Source organism: Mastigoproctus giganteus, chromosome 3 (assembly GCF_048544385.1).
Source record: "Mastigoproctus giganteus isolate SK-2022 chromosome 3, ASM4854438v1, whole genome shotgun sequence".
NCBI lineage: Eukaryota > Metazoa > Arthropoda > Arachnida > Uropygi > Thelyphonidae > Mastigoproctus > Mastigoproctus giganteus.
The window spans coordinates 177,339,344-177,363,496 of NC_143577.1; the positions used below are offsets into that span (position 1 = coordinate 177,339,344).

Genomic DNA, 24,153 nt, shown 5'->3' on the forward strand with positions numbered 1-24,153 from the left:
TTCACAAAAAATGATCAAAAGGCAAAGTCAATAATTGCAAATCTGTAAACTTAACTTCTGTTCCAAGTTAAATAATGGAGTCAGTTGTTGGAAGCATTGCTGAATCATTTTGACAGATATTCACTTATACAGAAATCGCAATGCTGATTTTTTTTTTTTTTTTGTAAGGGGAGATATTGTTTGACCTGAATCTGATTAGTTGCTATCATGCAGATTTTTAACAAAGCAACTGATTTCAAAAAAGTAATTTTGATATCATACAGTAGTATTATCATTATCATCAGCCATTTTCAATCGACTGCAGGATGAAGGCCTCTCTAGCAACTCTCCAGTTCCTTCTGTTTTGTGCAATGGCCATCCATTTACTACCCACAACCTCACGAATTTCATCTATCGATCTCTGCCGTTGTCTTGGGTATCATACTGTTATTTTCTTAGTCCATCTGTCATCATGTCTTCGAGCTATGTGTCCTGCCCAAGACCATTTTAGTTCTTTAGTTTTGATAAGAATGTCCTTTACTTGAGTTTGCTGCCTAATCCATGTGTTTCTCTTCTTCTCTAACTGTCTAATTCCCAATATAATTCATTCCATTCTTCACTGTGTAGTTCTTAGCTTCTCTTCCATTCTTTTGGTGAGTGCCCAAGTTTCACTTCCATAAGTCATGGTGAGGAGTATACATAGGTTCATTATTTTATATTTCAGACAAACTGAGATATTGCTCCTCAGTTTGTAACTATATTTCCTGAATGCTATTAAAGCCAAAATTTATTCTTCTCTTGACTTCCAGCCATTTATCATTATTACAGCTAATAACTTGTCCCAGATAAGTATGTGACTCCATCTTTTCAATTACTGCTCTTTCAATCATTATGTCCCTTTCTGTGGCATACTTGTTCATCATTACTTTTGTTTTAGCCATATTCATCTTTAGTCCAAAATCCTTACTAACTGTGCAGAACTGATTAACATTTTCCTCTAATTCTTTGGGATCGTGGCTTATGACCACAATGTCATCGGCAAATCGTAAATGGTTTAGGTACTCTCCATTCACATTGACTCCTTTCTGTGACCAGTCTAATCTTCTGAAAGCTTCCTCAAGGGCAGCAGTAAACAACTTCGGAGATGTCTCCTTGTCGAACTCCTTTACGAATTTTAGCGTTCTCGTATTTTCTTCAAAATCAATATATGGGGTATCTAATGCCTTGTCTTTCCAGTGCCCGAAACATTTCCTTATGCTGTATGGAGTCAAATCCCTTTTCGTAATCCACAAATGCCAGGCATAATGGTGTTTTATATTAATTTGCTTTCTACATTAGCTGTGATATTACATGAAGGTGATCCATAGTTGAGAATCCTGCCCTAAAGCCAGCTTGCTCTTCTGGTTGTTTCTCATCAAGTATTCTTTCTAATTTGTTAGTAATGACCCTTGTGAACAACTTGTACATGTTGGATAACAAGCTAATTGGTCTATAATTTCCGATTTATCTTCTTTCTTATGCAGCAAAACTATGATTGCATTATTCCACTCTTTAGGCGTCACTTTTTCTAATGCATTTTGTGAAGAGTTTTGCCAATTTTTCTGTCATATCTCTTCCTCCCAATTTTAACAACTCTACAGTAACTTCATTTTTCCCCGGGGCTTTCTGATTCTTCATTTTCTTCAATGCATGTTCTATCTCACCAGGAAAAATATCGGGTATGTCATAAGTGTTACTAATTTGCGATCCATCTTCCTCACTGCTGGAATCATTCCCTCGCTCCTAGTAGTCTTCTGCTATTTGAATTATGCCTTCTCTGCTATTTATCAGTACACCATCGTATTCTTCAGTTTCAGTATCATTTGTCTTTCTGTATTACTGCTCATGGCTGCTGATTTAAGTCCTTTGTTTTCCCTTAATGCCTTTTCTAGTTTTCTTGTGTTAAATCTTCTTGTGTCCTCTGAATCTCTTTGTAATGGCTTTGCATAGCTCAGTATACTCAACTGTCTCCTTGTCAGTGTTTATCTTGCTCTTCAATTGTCACCTTCGGTTCATCATGACAAGTGTTTCTTGACTAATTTTTTTCTTCTTTGGATTTCTTTTTACCTATAGGTTTCTCGAACTTTATCACTTTCAGAAAGTTGTAATATTCCTCATCAATATCTTGGTTCTGAGCAGTCTGCAGAAGCTCAAACTTGTTCTTAAGTTCCAGAACATACTGCTTTTTCTCCTCTTCTGAAATCTCAAAGACCTTCGTATTATTTACTCGAGTCAGTTTTTTCCTTTCTTTTCTTACATCTATATCAAGTGTGCATCTTACCAATCTGTGATCACTTCCAACACTTACCTTTTTCAGGACGGTAACATCATTCACGATATATCTTCTGTTAGTGAGGATGAAGTCGATTTCATTAATTGTTAATCCATTTGGACTCTTCCATGTCCACTTACTGTTCACCCTTTTCTTGAAAAAAAAAAAAAAAAAAAAATCTGACAATCCTCGAGATTCTGCAAATTCCACATGTCATTCACCAATTCCAAAATTTCCTATAGTTTCCCTTTCTGCACTGTTTTGTCTTTTTCCAACCTTAGCATTGAAGTCCCCCATAATGATAGTGTAGTGGATTTTCTGCTCATCTAGAAGACTCCATTTCGGTGTACATTTCTTCAACCTCTTCATCATCATGGCTCGATGTTGGTGCATAAATCATTATAACCTTTAAGCTTGTACCTCTTAGAAATCCTGAGTATTAGTCTTAACACCCTTGGTGATGTACTTTTGAATTCCAAAATGTTATTTTTTATATCTTTATGGACCAGAAAGCCAACTCCACCTTTGCTCCTTTCACTGTTTCCACTGATGTACAGCAGATTTCCACTTGATAAACTTATAAGTGATTAATTTCTTCTTCTTGTTTCAGCCAACCGATGAGCGATCTTACGTTGTAACATGCCAAGTTCAGTTTCCGTGCATGGCAGCCTGGTCATACCCAGAGATTGTTAGGACCCTCTGCTTCCACTCTGATCCTCTTGCTGCTGTAAGAGGGGGAGCAAGAGCCACTGGTGTGTGTGTGTGTGTGTGTGTGTGTGTGTGTGTGTGTGTGTGTGTGTGTGTGTGTGTGTGTGTGCGCGCGCGCGCACACTGTGTCAGGGTGGTTCCCAGGCAAAAGCACATCTCCACCTAAATCATTTTAAACAGAAAATCTGTAAAGTGGACCTGATAAATAAAAAGATAGCTAAGAAATAAGAAGACAAAAGCACAATTTGGAAGAGGAATGGGAGGGAAAAAATTTTTTAAATTAAGTTCGTAAGCTAAGTCAAGTGTATACATAATTTTTGTATAGGAAAGAATAAAAGTATATATAAGAGAGATATGTTTGTGAGTGTAGTGTGTTGTTTATGTCAGGTGACTTTGCCATCAGAAAGCAGCTAGACTTTTCAACTGCAATCTGATGCCCGTCCCTGGCACGAGGAGCCGGACCTGATACTACATTTAAAAGCTGGAGTACCGAAGCACAATTCAACACTAAACAGAGCAAGTGCAATACTATTGAGTGCCAGCTGTCCAGACTTGGGCTGCCCAAACCCAAGAACTGAACAAAAAAAAAAAAAACCACTGCAGTGGTCCATGCCCAAGAGCCCCAGACCCGACCAAAGGCTTCCAGGTCTGAAGCTCCCAAGCCCAGATGCAATCAATGAAGATTCTGGTTGTAAACAGCCAATTCAATGTCCATAAGGTTTCTTATTATAGATCTTCTGGAAAACACAGCATTTGCATACACCTGTAAGGCCTGAAAGTTGTTAACTCCTTGCACCAATGTATGTACATTATCTTCATCAAGATTAGATATCTGTTCTTCCAAACAGATATAGTAAGGACAAGAAAATAGAATGTGTTGCCAAGTCTCTACCGCTCCACAAGAACACCATGGATCTGGCTCCAACCCCCTAGAATACAATTTATCCCGGAACAACCCGTGCCCTGTTAGCAGAAAACTGGTATACATAGTGGGGCAAAACCACGACGACACTGGTTTAGAAATAGCGAAATCTGCCTCTGGAATAATCTTTCTAGTTATCACTCCCACCTCAGAAGAACTCCATCGGGCTCTCCATATTCCAACCAAACCAGTCCAAATTCGAAGTTTCTCTTCCTTAACGGTAGCCGTCAAATTTAAAGACATCCCTAGATATTGAGCAGGGATACCCTTCCTCATCGCGTACAACATTCCTCGGTAAACCACATATAAATCCAGAGGTAACAAGCCAGCTATCACTTGTAGCGCAACTGTAGACACAGTCTGTGGCGCATTCAAATAAGTCAGCATCATTGATCGCTGCAGCGTAATCGCCAGCAGCATACGCGATAACTGGCAGAAAGATCGTTTTGTAATACAAGCTCATAGTTTTTTTGCTAAGTCCCCATTCTCACCTTGAAATTCTTATAACTGAACAGATAAACTTCTTAATTTTATGGTTAAGGTGTGAAATGTGCAGATGAAAACCCATCCTGTCATCCAGAATTATCCCTAAATACTTGTTATTAGACACAAAAGGAATTTGTTTCTCGTTTAACACAACTCTAGGTGGGCAGTTATAATCAAAATGGTTTTTAAACACCATGAATTTGGTTTTAGTAGATGAAATTTTCAATTTGTTCAGAGTAGCCCAATTAGAGAGATCCTCCAGGACATTCTGTATTCTGTGCTCCAACACGATTCTAGACCCACCTGGGATCCCCACAATCAAATCGTCCACATATGCCACTTGTATGCAGTTTATAGCTTGAGCCTTATTTAACCACTGGTCCAGCACGGCATTCCAAAATATCGGACCCAGAACTGATCCCTGTGGACATCCACGACCTACGTATTTGCTGTATATCAAGTGCTTCGCACATACTTTAACCAGTCTGTCCCTAAAGTATGAACATATAACTCCGTATAAATAACTGTCACAACCAGACCTATTTAAAACATTTACAATGCTCGCCCACCACACAGTATCAAAAGCACCTTCAAAATCCACAAACACAACCAAAACATACTTCTCAGGAGAAGACCTCACATAATTAATTAATGTCAATATCGCCTCCTCGGTTGAATGACCCTTCTTAAAGCCAAACTGAAAATCCGACATAGCATGACCAGCAGTCAGGACCTTGACTATTCTAGGAAGCAATAACCTCTCAAACAGCTTACCCAGGTTAGACAGAAGCGAAATTGGCCTGTAAGCTAGAGGACTCTCACGAGGCTTACCCGGCTTGTGTAAAATCTTGAGAAGAGCTACTTTCCACGATCTCGGAAATACACGCTCCAACAAATATTTATCAAACATATTTAACAAGACATCTGGGCAAATCTCGAAAAACTTCAATAGTATTTTGTTTTCTAGCAAATCCAAACCTGGACATTTTTTAGTATTCAACCTCGCAATAGCTATACCGAGCTCCAACCTCGAAAACAAACCTATCTCCGACGAACCATCATTTTCCAAATTATTTCAACGTATTCCAGCCTGATCATCTGTATCCAACTCTGGCTCATATTCAGGAAAAAAGCTCCCCAACTATCCGCTGAACAGTACTATACCAATCATCAGTCTCTTCCTCGTGAGTCACCACGGTATTGTAGATTTCACCATGTACTAACTTATCCCGTGATAATTTGTAAATCAGACCCCAAGGGTCCGAATTACCCACCTCCTTTACCAATTTCTGCGAGCATTCCATCTTGGCGCGAGCAATTTCTCTATGATACTGTCGTCTTAAAGAACGATAACTCTCAGCAAGCAACTCTACATCCTGTCCAGACAAATGCCTGCCTCGCTGCAACATTTTTCTAGCCCTCATCACCCTAGACCTCGAAGCAGACAATTCTACTGACCACCAAGGCACCGGGACCACCTTAGACTGTTTTCTTTTAGCACTATGTAGCATAGCTTGAGATAAATGGTATTCAACATGAGCTACCAACTCATCCGCATTCAAGTTATTTAAAGATAATACAAAATCATCATTATATACTGATTTTAAATAATTACAAAATTTATCCCATTTAACTCTTTCCATAGAAAATCTCAAATTACCAATTCCAAAATCCCTCTGCACAGGGTTAGGAGCAATACAAAAAGTAATAGCGTTATGATTGCTGTTTACCAGATCAGAATGCACGTCCCAATTCAACATTCCCTCAGCATACCCAGAAGAAACAATAGTTGTATCTATATTAGACTGTCCATGACAGCCACTGGGGACAGGGGGCCATTTGTTTCGTTGTGCTGTCGGGTTTGATTTTTTCCTCTTCACACCGACCAAGCGCCGACCGGGCTAGCCGGACGGGTAAAGTGCCTGCCCAGCAACCCAAAGGTCGCGGGTTCGAATCCCGTCTCAGGCTCGGGAGGTGCATTATGGCCACAGAAGCCGATGCGTCAACAACAACAAAAAAAAAAAAAAAAAACTGACCAGGCGTCTTGAAGAGAACCATTCTACACGTTTGTGGCCACCTAAGTGACGTAACAGGGCTTACCATTGAGAATGTGCGCACGAGTGGATTTTAGGGAGGCAGGCCAACCAGACTTCTCCTAAATCTGTAATAGAAAGATATTGGATCCATCAGTGTTTTAGACTGAGTGTCTGATAACGCACAGAATACCTGTTCCCTCTAAACCCATATAGTATTAGTAGTGTGGTAAATGATGCAAAGAAGCAAGCTTATATAGCATTAAGTAATGGCCATAAGGTGCAAGGAAGTCTAAGGCTTACGCTGCAGCCAAAAAAGAAGTACAGTAAAAGTCAAAAAATCCAGACTGCTCGGAGACTGGGTCAATCCGGATTTTCAGGCAGTACTTTTAAAATTTAAATTTAAGATGGAATAAAGAAGAGATGACCAGGTAAATTTTGCCAGTTTATTCATTAGTAAATAAAGCATGCTTCATTTATCGAAAGGAGCAGTTTTAAAGAAAAATAAAGTCAACACCCGACAAAGATGTAAACAAAAAATTTTCACAAAAAAAAGAAAAAAGCGTGTAATGCTTGAAACCGTGTTTAAAAATGAACAATGCAAAAGAAAAATACAGCACATAAATGAAAGCAGAAAATACATATTTTATATAAATTATTTCTTTTTAGTTTATTAACGAAACATTTTCACATAAAATACAAAGTTCGAAAAACAAACAAATATTTATTTGTTCTTTTCCGCAATTTCTGCTGCACTGCTTGTGGATGGAACACTTGCAACTTCTACTATCTACTGCACTGCTTCTGTTGCGTTCTTTAAATACTTTCGTATATCATCTTGTTTACGACTTGGTAATTTCTTTGTGATTAAATTATTATGCACCATGTTCGCTTGCATGACATCCTGAAGACTGAAACTATGGTTCTGTTCCATAAATTTAATAACTGTTTCAATGGACTTTTCTACAGTAGCCTGAGATATCTTTTCTTCTTCAACTTTGTTGTTTTCTTCACCAGATTCTTCTGAATAATTCTCTCCTATCTTATGAGGAGTTATAATGCTTTGAATAATTTCTTGATCACTGAAAGTCGCTGCAACTTCATTCAACATCATTTTCTATGCGTATCCACTCTTTTTTGTCATCAGCATTAAGTTTGCTTAGAGGGTTGTCTTCTGTACATAATTTAACACTTTCCATCAGTACTTTTACTTCAGAGCCTTCAGCTTTATGTGAAATTCTTCAAAACCTTCGTTTTGATTAGATTGTAGATCTGCAAACAACACGTTCAGCCATAATTTTCGCCACGCTCTTAAAAGATTTACAATGCAACATTTTTACTCCCAACTACATTCTATGCAGTTGGGAGTGAAAAATGTTGCATCTTTGATTGTAAAACTGCATTGAAATTCTGAAGGGTCAACATTCTTATGCCTCATTTTCATTATAAAATCATTTTTATAGTGACATTTAAAGTTCCTAATGACTCCTTAATTCATGGGGCGAATTAATGGCACTACGTTTGGTGGCAAGTATTTCTGCAATCAGACACTAATTCTGATTCATGCAGGTGGGCTCTACAGTTGTCAGGAAGTAGCAGGCACTTTGTATTTGCAGGCTTCCACAATTTTCTCAAGTTCTGATGAACTTATGGAACAAAATCATGAACAAACCAATCACGAAACATATCTTTGCCCATCCAAGCATTTTTTTGGGCTTTATAGGCCACAGGTAAGTGCACAATTCCTTTAAAGGCCCATGGGCACTGAAATTTACTAATCACCAAAAGCTTAATTTTATGCTGACCTGAAGTTTTAGCATACATAAGAACGGTTGCTCTTTCCTTATTAAGCTTAAACCCTGTTGCATTTTGTTCTTGGTTTCCAGCCAAAGTTTTTGTGGGCAAACACTTACAGTAAACCGCTGTTTCATCAGCATTATAAATTTGATTAGTTGTAAGGTCATAGTCAGATACAATTTTTTTAAATTGTTGCACTATATTCTGTTGCTGCTTGTGTATCAGCTAACTGTTTTTCTCCAGCAATATCTAACTGTCAAATACCATTAGAAGTCTTGAAATTTCTAAGCCATCCATCACTAAATGTGCACTCTGATTCAATGTTCATTTGCTACTTAAAGACCTTGCTTTGGGATTAAGCATCAATTTCAACGTGTTCTTCTTTCACTTCACACCATGAAGTTTATCTATTTTAGGAGCCATTATTATGTGCTTGTAAATATGTATGCTATATATGGTAAATGGAAGGAGCAGGACAAAAATTACAGCATTGCCATGGTCTGATTGCTTGTTTCAAAATGGCGACCGCGAGCTTGCTTGTTATCGCTGGGCATCTGTGGCACTCACGCATGTACATTCACACACACACACAAGTCCACTAAATTTAAAAAAAAAAAAAAAGTCTCGAGTTTTCAAAAAGTCCGGATTTCTGGCATCTGGATTTTAGGACTTTTACTGTATATAAAATTAATAATAAAAGAAAATGAAATAGACAACCTATGAATTTCCCTCCTCCCATAGTAAACTAGCCAGCTGACCTTTTAATTTCCACAAACTGTGAACCTCTACCACCCAGAGAAAGACTTAACTTTGGGGGCCCTGCACTAACACTGCTTGAGGCCTACCAAATTAACCCAAATTTGGGTTAGTTGTGGCGACTCATTCGCCATTTTGTCGGAAAAAAAAAAAAACTGTTTTTTTACCCTTTTTTATTTTATTTGATGCACTTGGATATACAAACTTTTATATACAGTTACAATGAAAAAAGGTTTTGTATACATAACAAACATCAAACATAAATAAAAAATAAAATTTATTAGATATTACTTTTAGTAACAAACAAAAAAAACGAAACAACAAATTCTCAGGTCAAGAATAAAGACTAAGAAAAAAAACAAAAACAATACTTATTCTTAAAAATAAAATAAATAAAACATTCTAGGAGTTATATGATGTAAGTATTTTTAATACATTAAAGACATTTAAAGAGCAACTCTTCTGCATTTTTTCACTGCAAATTCTTTTATTTGATCATCACATTTGTAATTCCTTGGTTAAATCACAGTTTATGGAAGGAATTTATAAATAATTTAATCTTTCATTCGTCATTGTTGCCCTATATTTGTTTTGTATACAGGACATCCTGGAGAAGGATCGCTCTGCCTCACAGCTAGTGATTGGCAACGCCAGAAAAATTTTTAAGATTGTATAGCAATTTGGAAAAACATGGACAAGTTTCTTTTCATAAATTAGCTTGAATATATCACCGCATGAGTACAAGTCTGGCTTAGTCTGTAAGTAGTATTTTAACTGAATGCATTCATTGACTAAATGTTCATCTATGTCATCCGATAATAATCAACAACATTACGTGCACTATCCAAGTCAATATTTTCGATATTAATGTCTTGCAAATCCATTAAAAATTTGAATCTTTTGCTAAGTTCCCCATAGACATGGCCTCTTCTGTATAAATCCATAATCAACTTATCTAATGCAACGTTTAGCGTATCCCGTTTAAATTTTCTGCTCCATTTAGCGAAACCTTCTCTGTAGATTTATCCAAAAATTTTGAAGTAATACGTCTCTTTTTTAAATCACTGTATTCTTTTTCCACACTAGTACTTAATTTTTTGGCTGTCTCCTCGTATTTGTTTAGTTTCTGATCTGATTGTTCTCATATGTTGCTCACGATCGCTTCTAATGACGTAATTAATTTCTCACCTTCACATATGTCTAAGCCTGGGGTCTGCACTTTTTTGTTAACTAAATTGAATCTCTCTAAAATTTCTTCCCAAAAACCATTTAAAAATCGCAGTTTCAAGTTTTGCCAAATTATTATATAAATTCTGTGCCTCTCTTCGAAAATCAAGTTTCTCATCCATATTGTCACTAAATATTTTTAGTATGTTCATGATATCACCGTAACTATTTTTTAAGGCTCTAACTGCATCATAGTGACAAGACCATCTAGTCTGGCTTACTTTTTATCAAAAATTTTAGTTTTGTTTCACGATTTAGAAGCTCCCACCTATGGGTAGTTGCAGAAAAGAAAATATATATTTGTTGCACTACTCCAAAAAAGTTCACAATTTGAATCACAACTTTAACTGCTTCCCCACCAACTAGATTTAGGGAATGCGCAGCACACGGCACATAATCAGCACATTTATTTTTTTGTTTGAAATGTTCTTGCACACCATTGTATCGGCCGGACATATTTGCAGCATTGTCAAAAGGCTGTCCTCTACAATTATCCAGTAGCAGTCCATTTTTTCTAGAAATCCTTGTAAGGAATTGAATAAAGGTAAGCCACTGTGACTACTAATTTTGATGAAAGATACACATCTTTCATACACTTTTCCCTCAAAACAATACTGTGCTATAATAGCTAGTTGGTCATTGTGGGACAAATCTGGTGTCGAGTCCACCACAATTGAGTAGTACTTTGCATCGCCGCTATTTATTTCAGCTATAATTCTTTTTATTACTTGTTTTCCCATAATCTCTATTATTTGTTCATAAACTGTTTTTGATAAGTATGAAGTGAAAGGCTTTGGTCGCAGTTCTCATTGTTGGATATGTTCACGTATGAATGGATCGAAGTCTGCTAGTAATTCCAGAGTCCCCATAAAATTACCATTGTGCGGAGAGCCAAATATTTCCTCGTGACCTCTGAATGCTAAGCCCCTTACACTTAAATATTTCACCACTGCAATAACAAGTTTTAGGACATTGTGGTAATATTCCGTTATCTTTTCTTAGTTGCTCCTGCAACTGCTTATCAATAACAGACTTATTTTCTTTACGTGTTAACCATACTAACAATGATTTCTTACGTTCATTAGAATTTGTGACTTTCTAAACAAGGTCCTATGTTTCCAGTCAGAGAATCCGGTTTTGTACTGAGAAGGAACTTTAGAGAAAAGTTTGCAGACTAGACAAAAAACACTTCCCATACTGGTAGAATAGCACAACTAAGACCTTTCCGGTAATTGACCATTTTTAATTCCTTATTGAAACTGGATATATATTTTTTGCATCTTTATTTTGGAAATAAGTAATTTCATGTGAGAGACGGTGATTAATAAAATTATCATTTAACTGTGTAGGCCACAAACCTACGTCAACTTATTTAGCAAGCAACTGGGCATTTTCTAAAGCCTCTTCATCACTATCTTTTTGCAAAACAGCAGCAGAGACTTCAGAGAACTGGTCGTCGTCTAGGTCTTGTATATTTTTGTCTGGTACTGAATGTCTGTCAACATTGTTTTTAGAGGTTCTCGGTTGTGATTCTAGTTTTAGTAATTCTTCGTTATTGTTATATACATTTCGTTGTTTTTTTCTGTTTCTCTTCGGTTAAGTTATTCTCTCTTTCGCTTATTACTGCACCTATATCGTTCAGATTCTCATTTTTATTTTCCAATACAAAAAATTTTTGAAACATTTACTTCTTTCTTTTTCTCTACTTAATTGTATTTTTTGTTTTTCAGCTCCGCTTTTGTATTTTCTACCAGACTTTTTTTTTTTTTTTTTTAAAAATAGGTATTTACTTAATCTGAAAAGAAATTAAAAAAACCTAAAAAAAACAATCCACCACCATATTAGGTTAGTTGTTGTGGGGGGGGGGTATTTTTTATTATTCACTTAAATTTTCTTATTAACTATCTAAAAATTTGCAATTCGCTGAACACACTATTGACCTCTTTATCAACCCCCACCTACAACATTTACATAAAAGAAACAAATAATTACATACAAGCTTCCTAATTTCATATACATATGTAAACCATGCTATAATACATCTCTCTCTCTCTCTCTCAATATGAGAATTATTAACATCAGCTTGTATCAGTTGTATTTTACATAAAATTGACTCCACAATGATTACTCAATCATTCTCTTACCTTACCATTTTTTTTTCTTTCTTTCTCTTACATCAATATTATTTACTTCCGCTCTTATTACTCCTTTAGAATCTTTGTTTTAGCCTCTCACACATGTTGTTGTTTGTTTGTTATTTGGTTTTTAGGATCATTAGCAACTAAGGCCATATTGCTCCGGGGATAGGCGGTGATCATTCCCTGACCTTCCGCATCCTCCGTATTTGGTGGGCACGGGCTCGAACCCCGGTCTAATCAAGAAGTGTGTGCTACGCACTGCTGCTCCTGCCCACCTGTCTACTGAGGCGCCTCCTCTCACACATAAAACGTATTATGTTTTATGTGTGCGAGGAAGCTTAAACTGCTTACTAGTACTTCCTTATAACATTCCTTATAGGTCACCCATTCTACCTTAATTAATATCCTAGCCACCCTAGTTATCACCTCAGTCATCCCTCTTTACTCATGATGTTTATCTATTAATAAAATTTATTTCTCTTTGCATCTCATCTGATATGTTACCTTGTTTGGCACTTGGCCTAATTTAATGACATAGGTTAACCTATCCTTACATTAACCTATACTACCCTTATAAATATAATTTCTTTACTAATTCCTTTACATTACTACTTTGATTTTGCTACTCCTGAACCACCCTTACATTTTTTCATAATCATTAACAACAGGAATGTTCCTTTCTTTTACAAGGACTATCACTCAATGGCTTACAGAGCTAGGTTATGAGTCCTTGAGTTCAGGATACAATAAAGAACCAAGGAACAGACTTACTTTCCGACTTCGCCGCTACTTCCAATGCCCTCGCATTCAGGTTTCCACGCAGCTGACAGGCTTACTTCAGTGGGCTCTCCGGTTTTCCTTCAAGGCAGACAGGCTTACTTCAGATCCTTGGGCACTCCGGTTTTCCTTCGAGACTGCTGGGGGCACTCTGGTTTTCTTTTGAGCCTGACAGGCTTACTTTCACTTCTGGGGCACTCTTGACATGATGCACCTTCTTGTGTAGACGATATATTCACAGGTGTACATACCTGGCTCATTGTCTTTACAAGGGCCTACATTACCAAACTCACCTACCTCCACTTCAACCTGCACTCATGACCTTCTTTCTCCCCTTTGACACACCACACAGAACGCTCTTTTCTCTCAATTTTTCTTTCCCCGAACTTCACTCTTCCCCTCAAGTTTGGCATGCCTCCCCCAACCAATCCTTCCCCTCTGTTTAAATTTACGTTCCCTTTCCATTTGCCAACACAATTCTCCCAAGCTGTCTCCCTAGTGTGCAAACCAACCCTTTTCTCGAACTTCCTTATTTTTTTTTCACAGGCAGTATGACCTTTTCATGTCCACCGGCAACCTCCAAAAACACTCATTTTCGTTTCACACCTTTCTCTCTAAAAGTATCCCAACACCCAAAAATCAGTCAACCGGACGCCGTTTTTAATTTGACGCAAACACTGGATGCCCACTCATTTCCTGTTATGGCTCCAACGGTGTCATAGATCAAAGGAGACGTCTCGCATAATTCCGCTTCACGTCTTATTGTTCTTCCTTAACCAACCCCTTCACGCCCATTCTCAAATGGCACCCTTTAATTAGTCCTGATGTCCCTGTTTGCTCTCTCATATTATTTGAATTACTTGTTTACCACTTTGCTACTATTCTCAATTCTCACACTTAACCTATCCCATCACTAAATCTAGCATTCTTCAAACTTTAACATTACTTCTAGAAAAACAATTATTTTTATTTTAAATTTGTAGGATTTTACATTGTCACTGTCAAGTAGGCAAGCTTATAGCTTATGCTGCTTACTAGTGCCTACCGCTTACTTCAAATAAACGGTGTCCAGTTATTTTTATTATGGCTCATTTCGAGGAAATGCAAAAAACAATCGAATTTACGTGCCAACAAAAGATTTCCAGAAAGTGATTTAACTTATATTTATTTAGTATTTAGTAAACTTTGCCAATACTTACCAGTGAAGAAACTAAGCACATGAACAGTTAAACTTCATTCGTTCGGTGAAGTACACTTCACCGAACGAATTTTGTATAAAAATTCTGTATAATTTATTTTTTCTTAAATTTTTAATTTAAATTGTTTATTTTTTTTTGACCGCGAAGGGGCCCTTTGATTGAACGGGGCCCTGGGCTGCAGCCCATAAAGACCATGCCTAAATCCGCCCCTGCTACCACCCATGTAGGTAACTTATTCCAGTAACTCGCTGGCTAAAGTAAACCTTACTGCAATCCAGTTTAAACTTCTCTTCTCCACTCCCATAACTTGAATTTATAGCCCCTAGTTCTAGAATCATTTATAACCATGAAAATTTCTTCCTCATTCATTTTACTTTTGCCACTCAGAGCCTTAAATACCTCAATCAAGTCTCCTGTAAGGTGCCTAGTTTTCAAGCCATGCAACCCACATATTTGAAGTCTTTCCTCATATGGGCACCCTTTTGCCGATCACACTGGGCGAGTTACCAGTCTTTGGACTCTTTCAAGAAGCTGTATATCTTTTTTTAGGTGTGGTGTCCATACTTGAACACAGTATTCAAAATGTAGTCTAACAATTGCCTTATATAATGAGATTATAATGTCCTTATCTCTACTAGATAATGTTCGATTAATCATTGATAGTATACCAAGGGCCTTCCTTACATCTGTCTACAACAGTCAGAGAACTTCATGTCCAACCACATCATAACACCCAAGTCACTTTCTTCTGCTACCGACTTTAGCTCAACTCCACTAAGTGTACAAGTTATTTTAGGGTTATTGTTTCCCAGGTGCAAGATCTTGCATTTTGCTGAATTAAAGCATAGCTATCACTTTTGTTGTTGTTGTTTAATGGCACAAGGTCTGGCTGCCACTTTTCTGACCATCCCTGAAGTCTATATAGGTCACTCTGCAGAAGCACTGCTTGGCAGTAATTATTAATTACTCTGCCGATCTTTACATCATCTGCAAATGTAGACATCACACCCTCTATCTCTTCATCCATGTCATTTAAGAAAATGAAAAACAACAGTGGTTCCAATACTGATCCTTGGGGAATCCCACTTCTTACATTAACCTAATCTGAGGAATAACCACATATCACAACCCTCTACTTCCTGCTCCAAAGCAATCCTCCTATCCATCTAAGGATTTTCCCCGTGATTTCAACCTGTTCCAGCTTTTAAAGTAACTGCTCATGTGGGAATGTGACAGATGCTTCGCTGAAATCTAAATAAACACTGTTGAAATTATTTCCTAAATCCATCTTATGAGTAGTGACCCTGTCAAAATAGCTAACCATGCTGTGTATCTTTCAGAATTCCATTTCTCTCTAAATGATCTGGAATTCTACTCTTGATCATTGCCCCAATGATATTTTCCCCCCACTATTGCAGTTAGACTGACCAGTCGGTAATTTCCCACTACAGACTCTTACAACTGCGTTTATGTATTGGCAATACATTGGTACTTTTCCAATCCAATGGAATCTCTCCTGCATCCGGTGATATTCTCTTAATTAGCCTTAATGGTTAGCATTAGTTGAGGTATATGATGCAAGAAAGCAAGCTTATACAGAATCAGCCAAACAAAAAAAAAAAAAAAAAAAAAAAACCCTTCCCATTTCACCCATCCGGTCACTCCAAATGTTTGTCTAGTTCAGTCTTAAATTTAATCAAGCTATCAACTTCCACAACAATAACAGATGGAAGTCTGTTCTAGCAATCAACTACCTGCTGGCTAAAGGCAAACTTCTGCACATCTATTCTACAACTGTTTTTCCTCAATTTGAATCCATGCTCCCTAAGGTTCATAATCTGAGCAAGCGGAAGTATCCCTTCAGCATTGAACCTGCTCAAGCCATTCAAGACCTTATACACCTCCTTGCAGGTGCCTAAGTCTCCAGCTGCAGCAACTTGCAGAACTTAAGCCTTACTTCATAAGCACATCCCTTTGTTCCTCCCCAATCTTGTTGTCCTTCTTTGTACTCGTTCTAGCAACTCCACATCCTTCCTAAAATGAGGCCTCCAAACCTGTAGGCAGTACTCAAGGTGTGACCTGACCATTGCCTTATACAAAGGGAAATCACTTCCTTGTCTCTGCTAGCAAAATTCCTATATATCATTGACAAAATTCCATGACCTGCTCTGGCCAGTATGTCTGCACTGCTCAGGGAACTTCATATTTGAATGCACAATTACCCCACAGGTCTTTTTCATTCTCGACCACTGAGTGTAGTACCACACAGTTGATATGTATTTATTGGGTTACTGCTACCCTTACTTTGCATTTGTCAATGTTAAACTTCAGTAGCCACTGCTCAACCCATCTGCCTAACTTTTCTAGATCCTGTTGCCGTAGCATACTTTCTTTACTGTCACCCTGCCAACCTTTGTATCAATTGCAAACTTTGACATTAATCCTGATATACCTTCATCGATATCATTGATAAATACACAAAGAAACAATGGGCTCAGCACCGAACCCTGGGGACTCCACTAATAACATTAGTCCACACAGAGCAGTGTCCATTTATTACCACTCTCTGCCATCTCCCACTAAACCATCCTTTTATCCATTGAGGGAACTTGCCCTTAATGCCATACTGCTTCAATCCGTACAGCAGTTTTTCATGTGCAACATTATCAAAAGTTTTCCTGAAATCCAAATATATGATATCAAAATTATTTTTTGCATTCAGTTCCTTTGTGACCACATCATAGTATCCAATCAAATTGGTCAGACAAGACTTCCCCTTAGCAAACCCATGCAGTGTCTGAGCTATTACCGCTTTCTTGTCTAGGTGATCCTGTATCACCTCTTTAACCAGTGACTCCATTATTTTCTCCGGAACAAAAGTTAAACCGACAGGTCTATAATCATTTGTATTACCCTTTGAACCCCCTTTGTGAATTGGGGATAGATTTGCACATCTCCAGTCCATGGGGACCTCCTGTGACTAAGGATGCTCTCGTAATTAAGCCTAAGGGTTTGCTTACTTTCCTTGCTGCCACCTCCATTATAACTGGATAGATTCCATCTGTCCCAGGTGCCTTTTTTAGGTGTAACTTCAACGATTTCTCCTCCACTTTGCTCTCGGTGATTACAAAATAACTTAGTTCTCTGTTAAAGTTTGATAAACTTCTGGCATTTCCCCCCCCCCCCTTGAATAACTCCTCATGTGTGAATGTAGAGGCAAAATACTCATTCAGTTTATCAGCTACTTGAGCAGTATCATCAATAGTCAAACCATCTATTTTAAGTGGCCCAATCTGATTCAAATCCTTCCTTCTAGAGTTTACATAAGCAAAGAACTCTTTGCTGTTTTTCTTTGCATCCTTTGCCAAAATATTTCTGAATTTGCCTTCACCTGCCTAACCTCTTGTGACTTGATTATAGACTAACTTATATCTGCCATAGGCTTCTGTGTCAGCTGATAATTTATATTCATCCCATGCATTTTTTTCCTCTGTCACAAGCCTCATTAATTCATCCGACATCCATTTAGACCTGATCCTTGAACAGTATTTCTTAGTTAGTATTAAAAGCCTAATAGCCTCCAAGATTAAGTCCCTGAAGGCTTCCCATTTAGAATTCAATGTTGATAACATCATCAGTTGATTCCACTGTACAGAATTTCAAGACTGTCCGAGACCCCTGTAGTCACCTTTACGAAAGCAAAAGCCCTTCCCTTTAGCCTTGATGGTAATTAAATCTTTAAGTAATTCCCACATCAGTACATTGTGATCACTATCACCCAGTGGTTCTTTTATCTGCAAATTCTTCAATGCACTCGCTTGCCACCTCCCTTAAAATTATAGTGTATACATGACAACCCTAGGAGCCTTACTCGCCTGTAGGCTTGATAGTTTTTCATTAAATAATCATGTGAAATTTCATTATCATTAATTATATAAAGGGTTTTTCTTCTGTAAATATTGATGCAAAGTAACTGTTGAGTTCATGTGCAACATCAGCAGGGGTATCTAATACTACACCACATTCATTACACAAGTGCCGATTTGTCCTCTTCGTTGCATTTATATATGTGAAGAATTCCTTATCCCCCACTCTTTGCCAGCAATTTCTCATAATCTGCCTTTGCCAGCCTAACCTTTTCTGTGGCACTATTACAGATTAATTTGTAGTCTTCAGTGCTTTTTATTGCTCTAACTTTTCCATGAGGTCTTTTTCTGCTCAAGTAATCTTGTAACTTCCATTATTCATCCAACTTTGAATCTTCCTCGCGGAGTATTTTTTTTTTTTTTTTTTTTTAAAATGGTATATAAGGATCCAAGGCTTCTGTGATTAATGTTTTAAAGGTATACCATAATTGAATCGTATTTGCTCTCTGTGAGATATCTACCCAGTTAATAGAGGCATGTAACATCTTGAACCATTGTAATTTCCTTTCCTGAAATTATAACCCTTTCCTATGCCTTTTACTACTGCTACCTCTCTCTTCATCACCCACCACAGAACTCCATGATCACTTCCTGCTACTGGTTCTTGTTCTGTCAGCCTCATGGGCTATGATCAGGTCTAGAATAATCCTTTCTGTAGTACTTTCCCTGACATGTTGATACAAATAACAATCATCTAGTTGATTTTAAAATTTTGTCCCTCATGTCTACTTTCCTTCCCAATTTGCTCTAGTCAATTAGAGACAAATTAAAATCACCCATAATAAGACATTCACACTTGCTTGCCCATTCCATTCCATTTGCATGTAGAGGCTCTCATCATAATCTTCACCTTCAATCCTAGCCTATAGATTATTACCACTCTCATTATACCTTTGCTTCCAACTATCCCATACCATAGATTCCATACTGGCATGTGAAACATCTGAATCTGGGAAAGCTTTCGTCGTGCTCAAGCTGCTTTTGATAAGAAGCATGACCCCCTTCTATTTTCCCTATCCTTCCTAAATACATTGCACATACCACACTGAAACTCATCATCCCCTATTTCTGGGTGGCACCACATTTCCATAAGACCTATTATGTCAGCATTATTTGTCCTAACCAGCAGTTTGAATTGATTCATTTTATTGACGACACTTCTGACATTACTGTATAAACAATTAAGACAGTGTTTTTGTATAGTTACCTACCCTAACACACCCTTTAAAGTTATTTAAGCTTGCTTCCCTGGCTTTAGTTACCGGCTCATTTGAAAACGTTTCTGCCCTTGGAACACTTTGCTAATATGATGTTGTGGTAACAAACAAGAACGACGAAGTAATGCAAGAGTTACTTTGACCAATAACATTTGATAAACTTGTATCTATATTACCCTTGGCCCCTCCCACCCCTAACTAGCAGTTTCCTTTAAGGTATCCTCAATGATACTGGTAAAAACCTTTGCACCACCTTTGTTTAAATGATTGAAGAGAACTAGGATCATAAAAAATAAAATAAAATAATAATTAAAAAAAAAAAAAATTTCCACATTACCTGTCCATTTCTCTAAGATTTGTTCTATCTATTTCGACAATACCAGGTGAAAGTTTGTTTGAATAAACCAACTACCTTCTGGTTAAAACAAATTTTTACACATCCTACAACCATCCCACCCCAACTTAAATTTAAGCCCCCTCATGTCATCTGAGCAAGAATAAGGATGCCATCAGCATTTAGCTTAGCTATACAAATTGGAGCAGTATGGAATTGGGGGCAGGTTATTACCATGGATAAAGGAAGGGATGGTCACGGATGTAATTAGAGTATGCTACTCCTATAAGATCTGGATAAATTAGGGCATATGAGCTGAAAACAGAACTCAAGGCTGAACATTATTAAATGTAAGTCACTGCATTTGGGTAAAAATCCCAGAATAACATACTAATTGGGTGTTACCACACTGGAAGTAATGGAGAATGAAAAAAGACCCAGAGATAATAATGCAGTCCAATATGAAGTTCCCTGAGCATTTCAGACAGACTGCTATGACAGCTCAAAAGGTTTTTGTAAATGATATACAGAAGTTTTGCCAGCAGGGACAAATTGGTTATCTCATTGCATAAGGTAAAGGTTATTCTTATTGCAGTTTGAAATTTTAGGAGATTTATTTGCATAGCATTGCAGATAAGAGTCAGGGTACTCGTACGAAGAATGACTTCAGTATTGTAAATTGCAGCATTCTGGAAACTAGGCAACTGTAAGGAGTCCGACTGAAGTGTTTCAGGCTTGTAGATGACTTTCATCAACCGGTGAAATACCACCAACTTTGCTTATTGGAGGCTTGAAGTGGTGAAACCCATGTTTATTCTCTAGAGCAAAGTTTCCGGCATCCCCCTCCCCCCATACTTCTCCTTCAACCCATGCACGGTACTAAGTACTATAGGGTTTTGATACCTTTCGTGGTTGGGGTTTTTCATAAAAAAAAAAAATTATTATTAACTATATTGGTGCAAGGAAACCCGAGGCTTATGCCGCACCAGCCAAAAAAATAAAATTTTTGAATTACCCTGAGTGAGTGAGTGAGTCAGAAGTAGAAGGGATTCACCAAGAAAGAGAAGAATGATGATATCCAGCTCAGGACCTTAGGTGTGCCAAGCCCATACTCATCAGATGCGAGCCCCTAGGGGCAAATTAAATGGGTTGAGTGAACTATGTGCAGATGACTTCGTTACTCTTTCTCAGATTACTCACACAAGAAAGCAAATTTAAATTGAAAAATGTACACATGCAAGAAAATTTGCTTTAAGCTAGCCAGGCAGTAAGCAGTTGTTGGATCAAACTTTATGTATTACAGAAGTCTGTAGTTTAAATAAATTTAAAGAAAAATTAGATAAATTAAAAAGGAAGGTCAATTAGGTGGATAGTATTTTTTGCCTCATGCTGTGTAAAATTGCTTCCTTGCATCATTTTGCCACTTCTAATACCATTAGTCTAGAACAGTTCAATTACCATTAATTAATTGAAAATTAAGTAATATTATAAAAATTATGAATTTCAATATGAAAACATGATACAAAGCTCTTCTTCATTAAACAATATAGAATTTTCAGAATACTTGGGGTATAAATTAACGAAATAAATCTTAATTTGTTTGTTCAAGAAACTTACAATTTGAGCACATTTCCATTGGAAGAGAACTTTCGTTACCCTGAAAATAAATTAACTTGATGATGTATGTATTTTCAATAAATTACTGAGATTATTTTACATTTATAAGAACTTCTGGCAGTTGATTAAGACATTAAAAAACAGGGCATGAAGGATAAGGAGTAACATATCCCGCTATACAAGAATAAATATATTACAATTCATTCACTCTCAAACAATTTTAAATATTGTTCATTTTGAGAATTATTTAACAAAGTTTTCTAGTCTAGGAATTATACTTGAAATTATGGATAATGGTACATGCCATGAATGCAAGTACAGTTAAAGCAGTTTATAAAAGCACAACTGTATTTAAACAAAAACACTAGTTCTTTAATGAAATGGCATGCCAAGGTACTAGTAGTGATATTAAAAAAAAATATAAGAAAAGAAAAAATACTAATGAAACAAATTCAGAATTACAGATGCAACTCAGTTCTTTCAATTGGCTTCCTCTGTTCCTAACTGCAACTTATTTCAGAGGTGAAATAAGTTGCAGCTGGAACAGAGGAGCGTTTTTTTATTATTTCATAGTCCATTGTATCAGTCACATTAGTATACTCTAAACCATTGCCCTACTCTTGCCACTCTGTTTCCTTCCAGAAAGCATGATTATTTTATCAAAACAGTTTAGCACTCTCCAATGATATGAACAGGGAAGAGAGGTATTGCAGTTTGTCAAATGCTATTTATCACATTCTTCATTCAAGAAGTCAAGGAGGTAATATGTGTTTTGATGAGCAGCGCTCGACTGTTTTGTAGGAAGGCAGTCCCAATAACCCACGTTTGGATTTTTAAGATTGGTATTTTCCAACATGGACCAGAGGAAACTAAAAGGTAAGTATTCATGAAGAATCACAGGCAAGTGCTTTTATTATTATAATATTAGTCTTTTTTTACATTCCTGACCCATTTACATTGATACGCAATCAGCATATCACTAGTGGTAGCAATTGTGCAGTAACCACCTACTATTTTGTCAAGGCTCAGAACTGTGGAAATAAAAATATTACCATTATAAACTGCGAAATAATAATATTATTATTATTAGCCAAATGGTGCAAGGAAGCCTGAGGCTTATGCTGCACCAGCCAAAAAAAAAAATCCGAGTTACCCTGAGTGCGAGAGAGTCAGAAGTAGAAAGGAATCATCAAGAAAGAGAAGAATGATCATATCCAGCTCAGGACCCTGGGTGTGCCACGCCCATACTCACCAGATGTGAGCCCCTCGGGTGGAGCTTATCTGTCATATTGAGTACAGTAGTATAGTTTATTCAGGGACATTACACAAAATTAAAATATAGTTTTCTTTGTTATAAGAACTAGAAATTCCAGAAACTTCCATACTCCCCAAAACTTTAAATGCTAATATCTCTAGTAATTCTGTGAATTTTAGCATAAATTTAGTATCACTGCATAGCTCTCACAATGTCTCCTAACACCTTATAAATTAAAAGATGCAGAAATCCAAAACAGACAGGGGAGGGAGTGCGAAACCATGCAAGATGCCGATTTTGAAACCAAACTAAAAATGCACTAGAAACAGACAGCAATTGCAAAACATGGGAAAACAACCCCCGCAAGTAAAACTAATGACAAGATAGAAAAACACCCACCTGGGCCTCTTTACTAAGGAAAACAGAAAGCCAAAAACTCAAGAAGCAATTGAAATATAATAAATTCTGGTCAAAGAAGTTGCAGAAGAGCTGGCCTCTATAACAAACAAAGGACCTGGTAAACCGAACAATAACCACCAAAATAAATTTGGAAGACCTCATGGCTGCTAGCACAATCACAGTACACTTACAAATATTCCAATACTAGAAGATATTAGAGAGCACAGCAAACAAACAAATGTTGAAAACAAAGTGCTAAAAGCTAGAGTTAAAGCTTTAAACTTTGTAAAGGAAGCATTTAAAGTATAAATGTACAAACTTATGCACAGGCTGTAAGAGTTTCCACAAACAAAGACCAGACTCAACCTAAAGAGATAATAACAAGGACAAAAAAAGACTGAACCCCCAAAAAGGATGCAAATGTAATAATAGTAAAGGCCACAGAGAAATCCTCATTAAAAAGTAATAATCAAAGAAACTTCACCTGAAGCAAGTGAAAGTTAATTTGGAAAAATAATGTTGTAATTGAGCAGCCTCAGAAGAGGATATAGAAATTATACAAGAACATCTTGAAATCCAAAAAAACTAGGATTACAAGCTGAAAAGCCAAGGGTTGAAATACAAATATCATTATCTTTGACATGTCTAAAGACCACCCCCATTAGAGAGGTGATGGACTTTTATTATAAAAAAAATAATAATAAAATTTCAGTGAGATTAGCCTTAGATGAAATGGCTAAGGAATTCCAAATCAAACAGGGGACAACAAATCAGAAAAATGGCCAATCATGAAAAACCAGCAGAGGATCTATGCTGATCAATGCTGGCTGGATCAGCCATAGATTCTGGGAATACTTTCCAGTTAAAAATGTTAAGACTGCCACAGTTGGTCATACAGCAAGGCAGTGCCAGCAAAAAGATGCAATCTATGGCCACCATGCAGTCACTGGCCATGACTATAAAAACTGTAACATAGATCCACACAACCTAAATGTGCTACATGTAAGTTGGCACAAATAGGCTATCACCATAGTCTTAGAGACAATAATTGTTTCAGCTATCAAAAATTGGT

At 37.1% G+C, this 24,153-nt stretch overlaps 1 protein-coding gene across 1 annotated transcript in view; it reads right to left on the reverse strand.

The window, feature by feature from the left end:
* LOC150088437 (calcineurin subunit B type 2) overlaps nt 1–24,153 on the reverse strand; it is a 145,355-nt gene that overhangs the window by 75,687 nt on the left and 45,515 nt on the right. Inside the window, exon 2 of the mRNA XM_090369509.1 lies at nt 21,428–21,467. Coding sequence (XP_090225635.1) covers nt 21,428–21,467 — 40 coding nt within the window. The remainder of the gene's footprint in view (nt 1–21,427; nt 21,468–24,153) is intronic.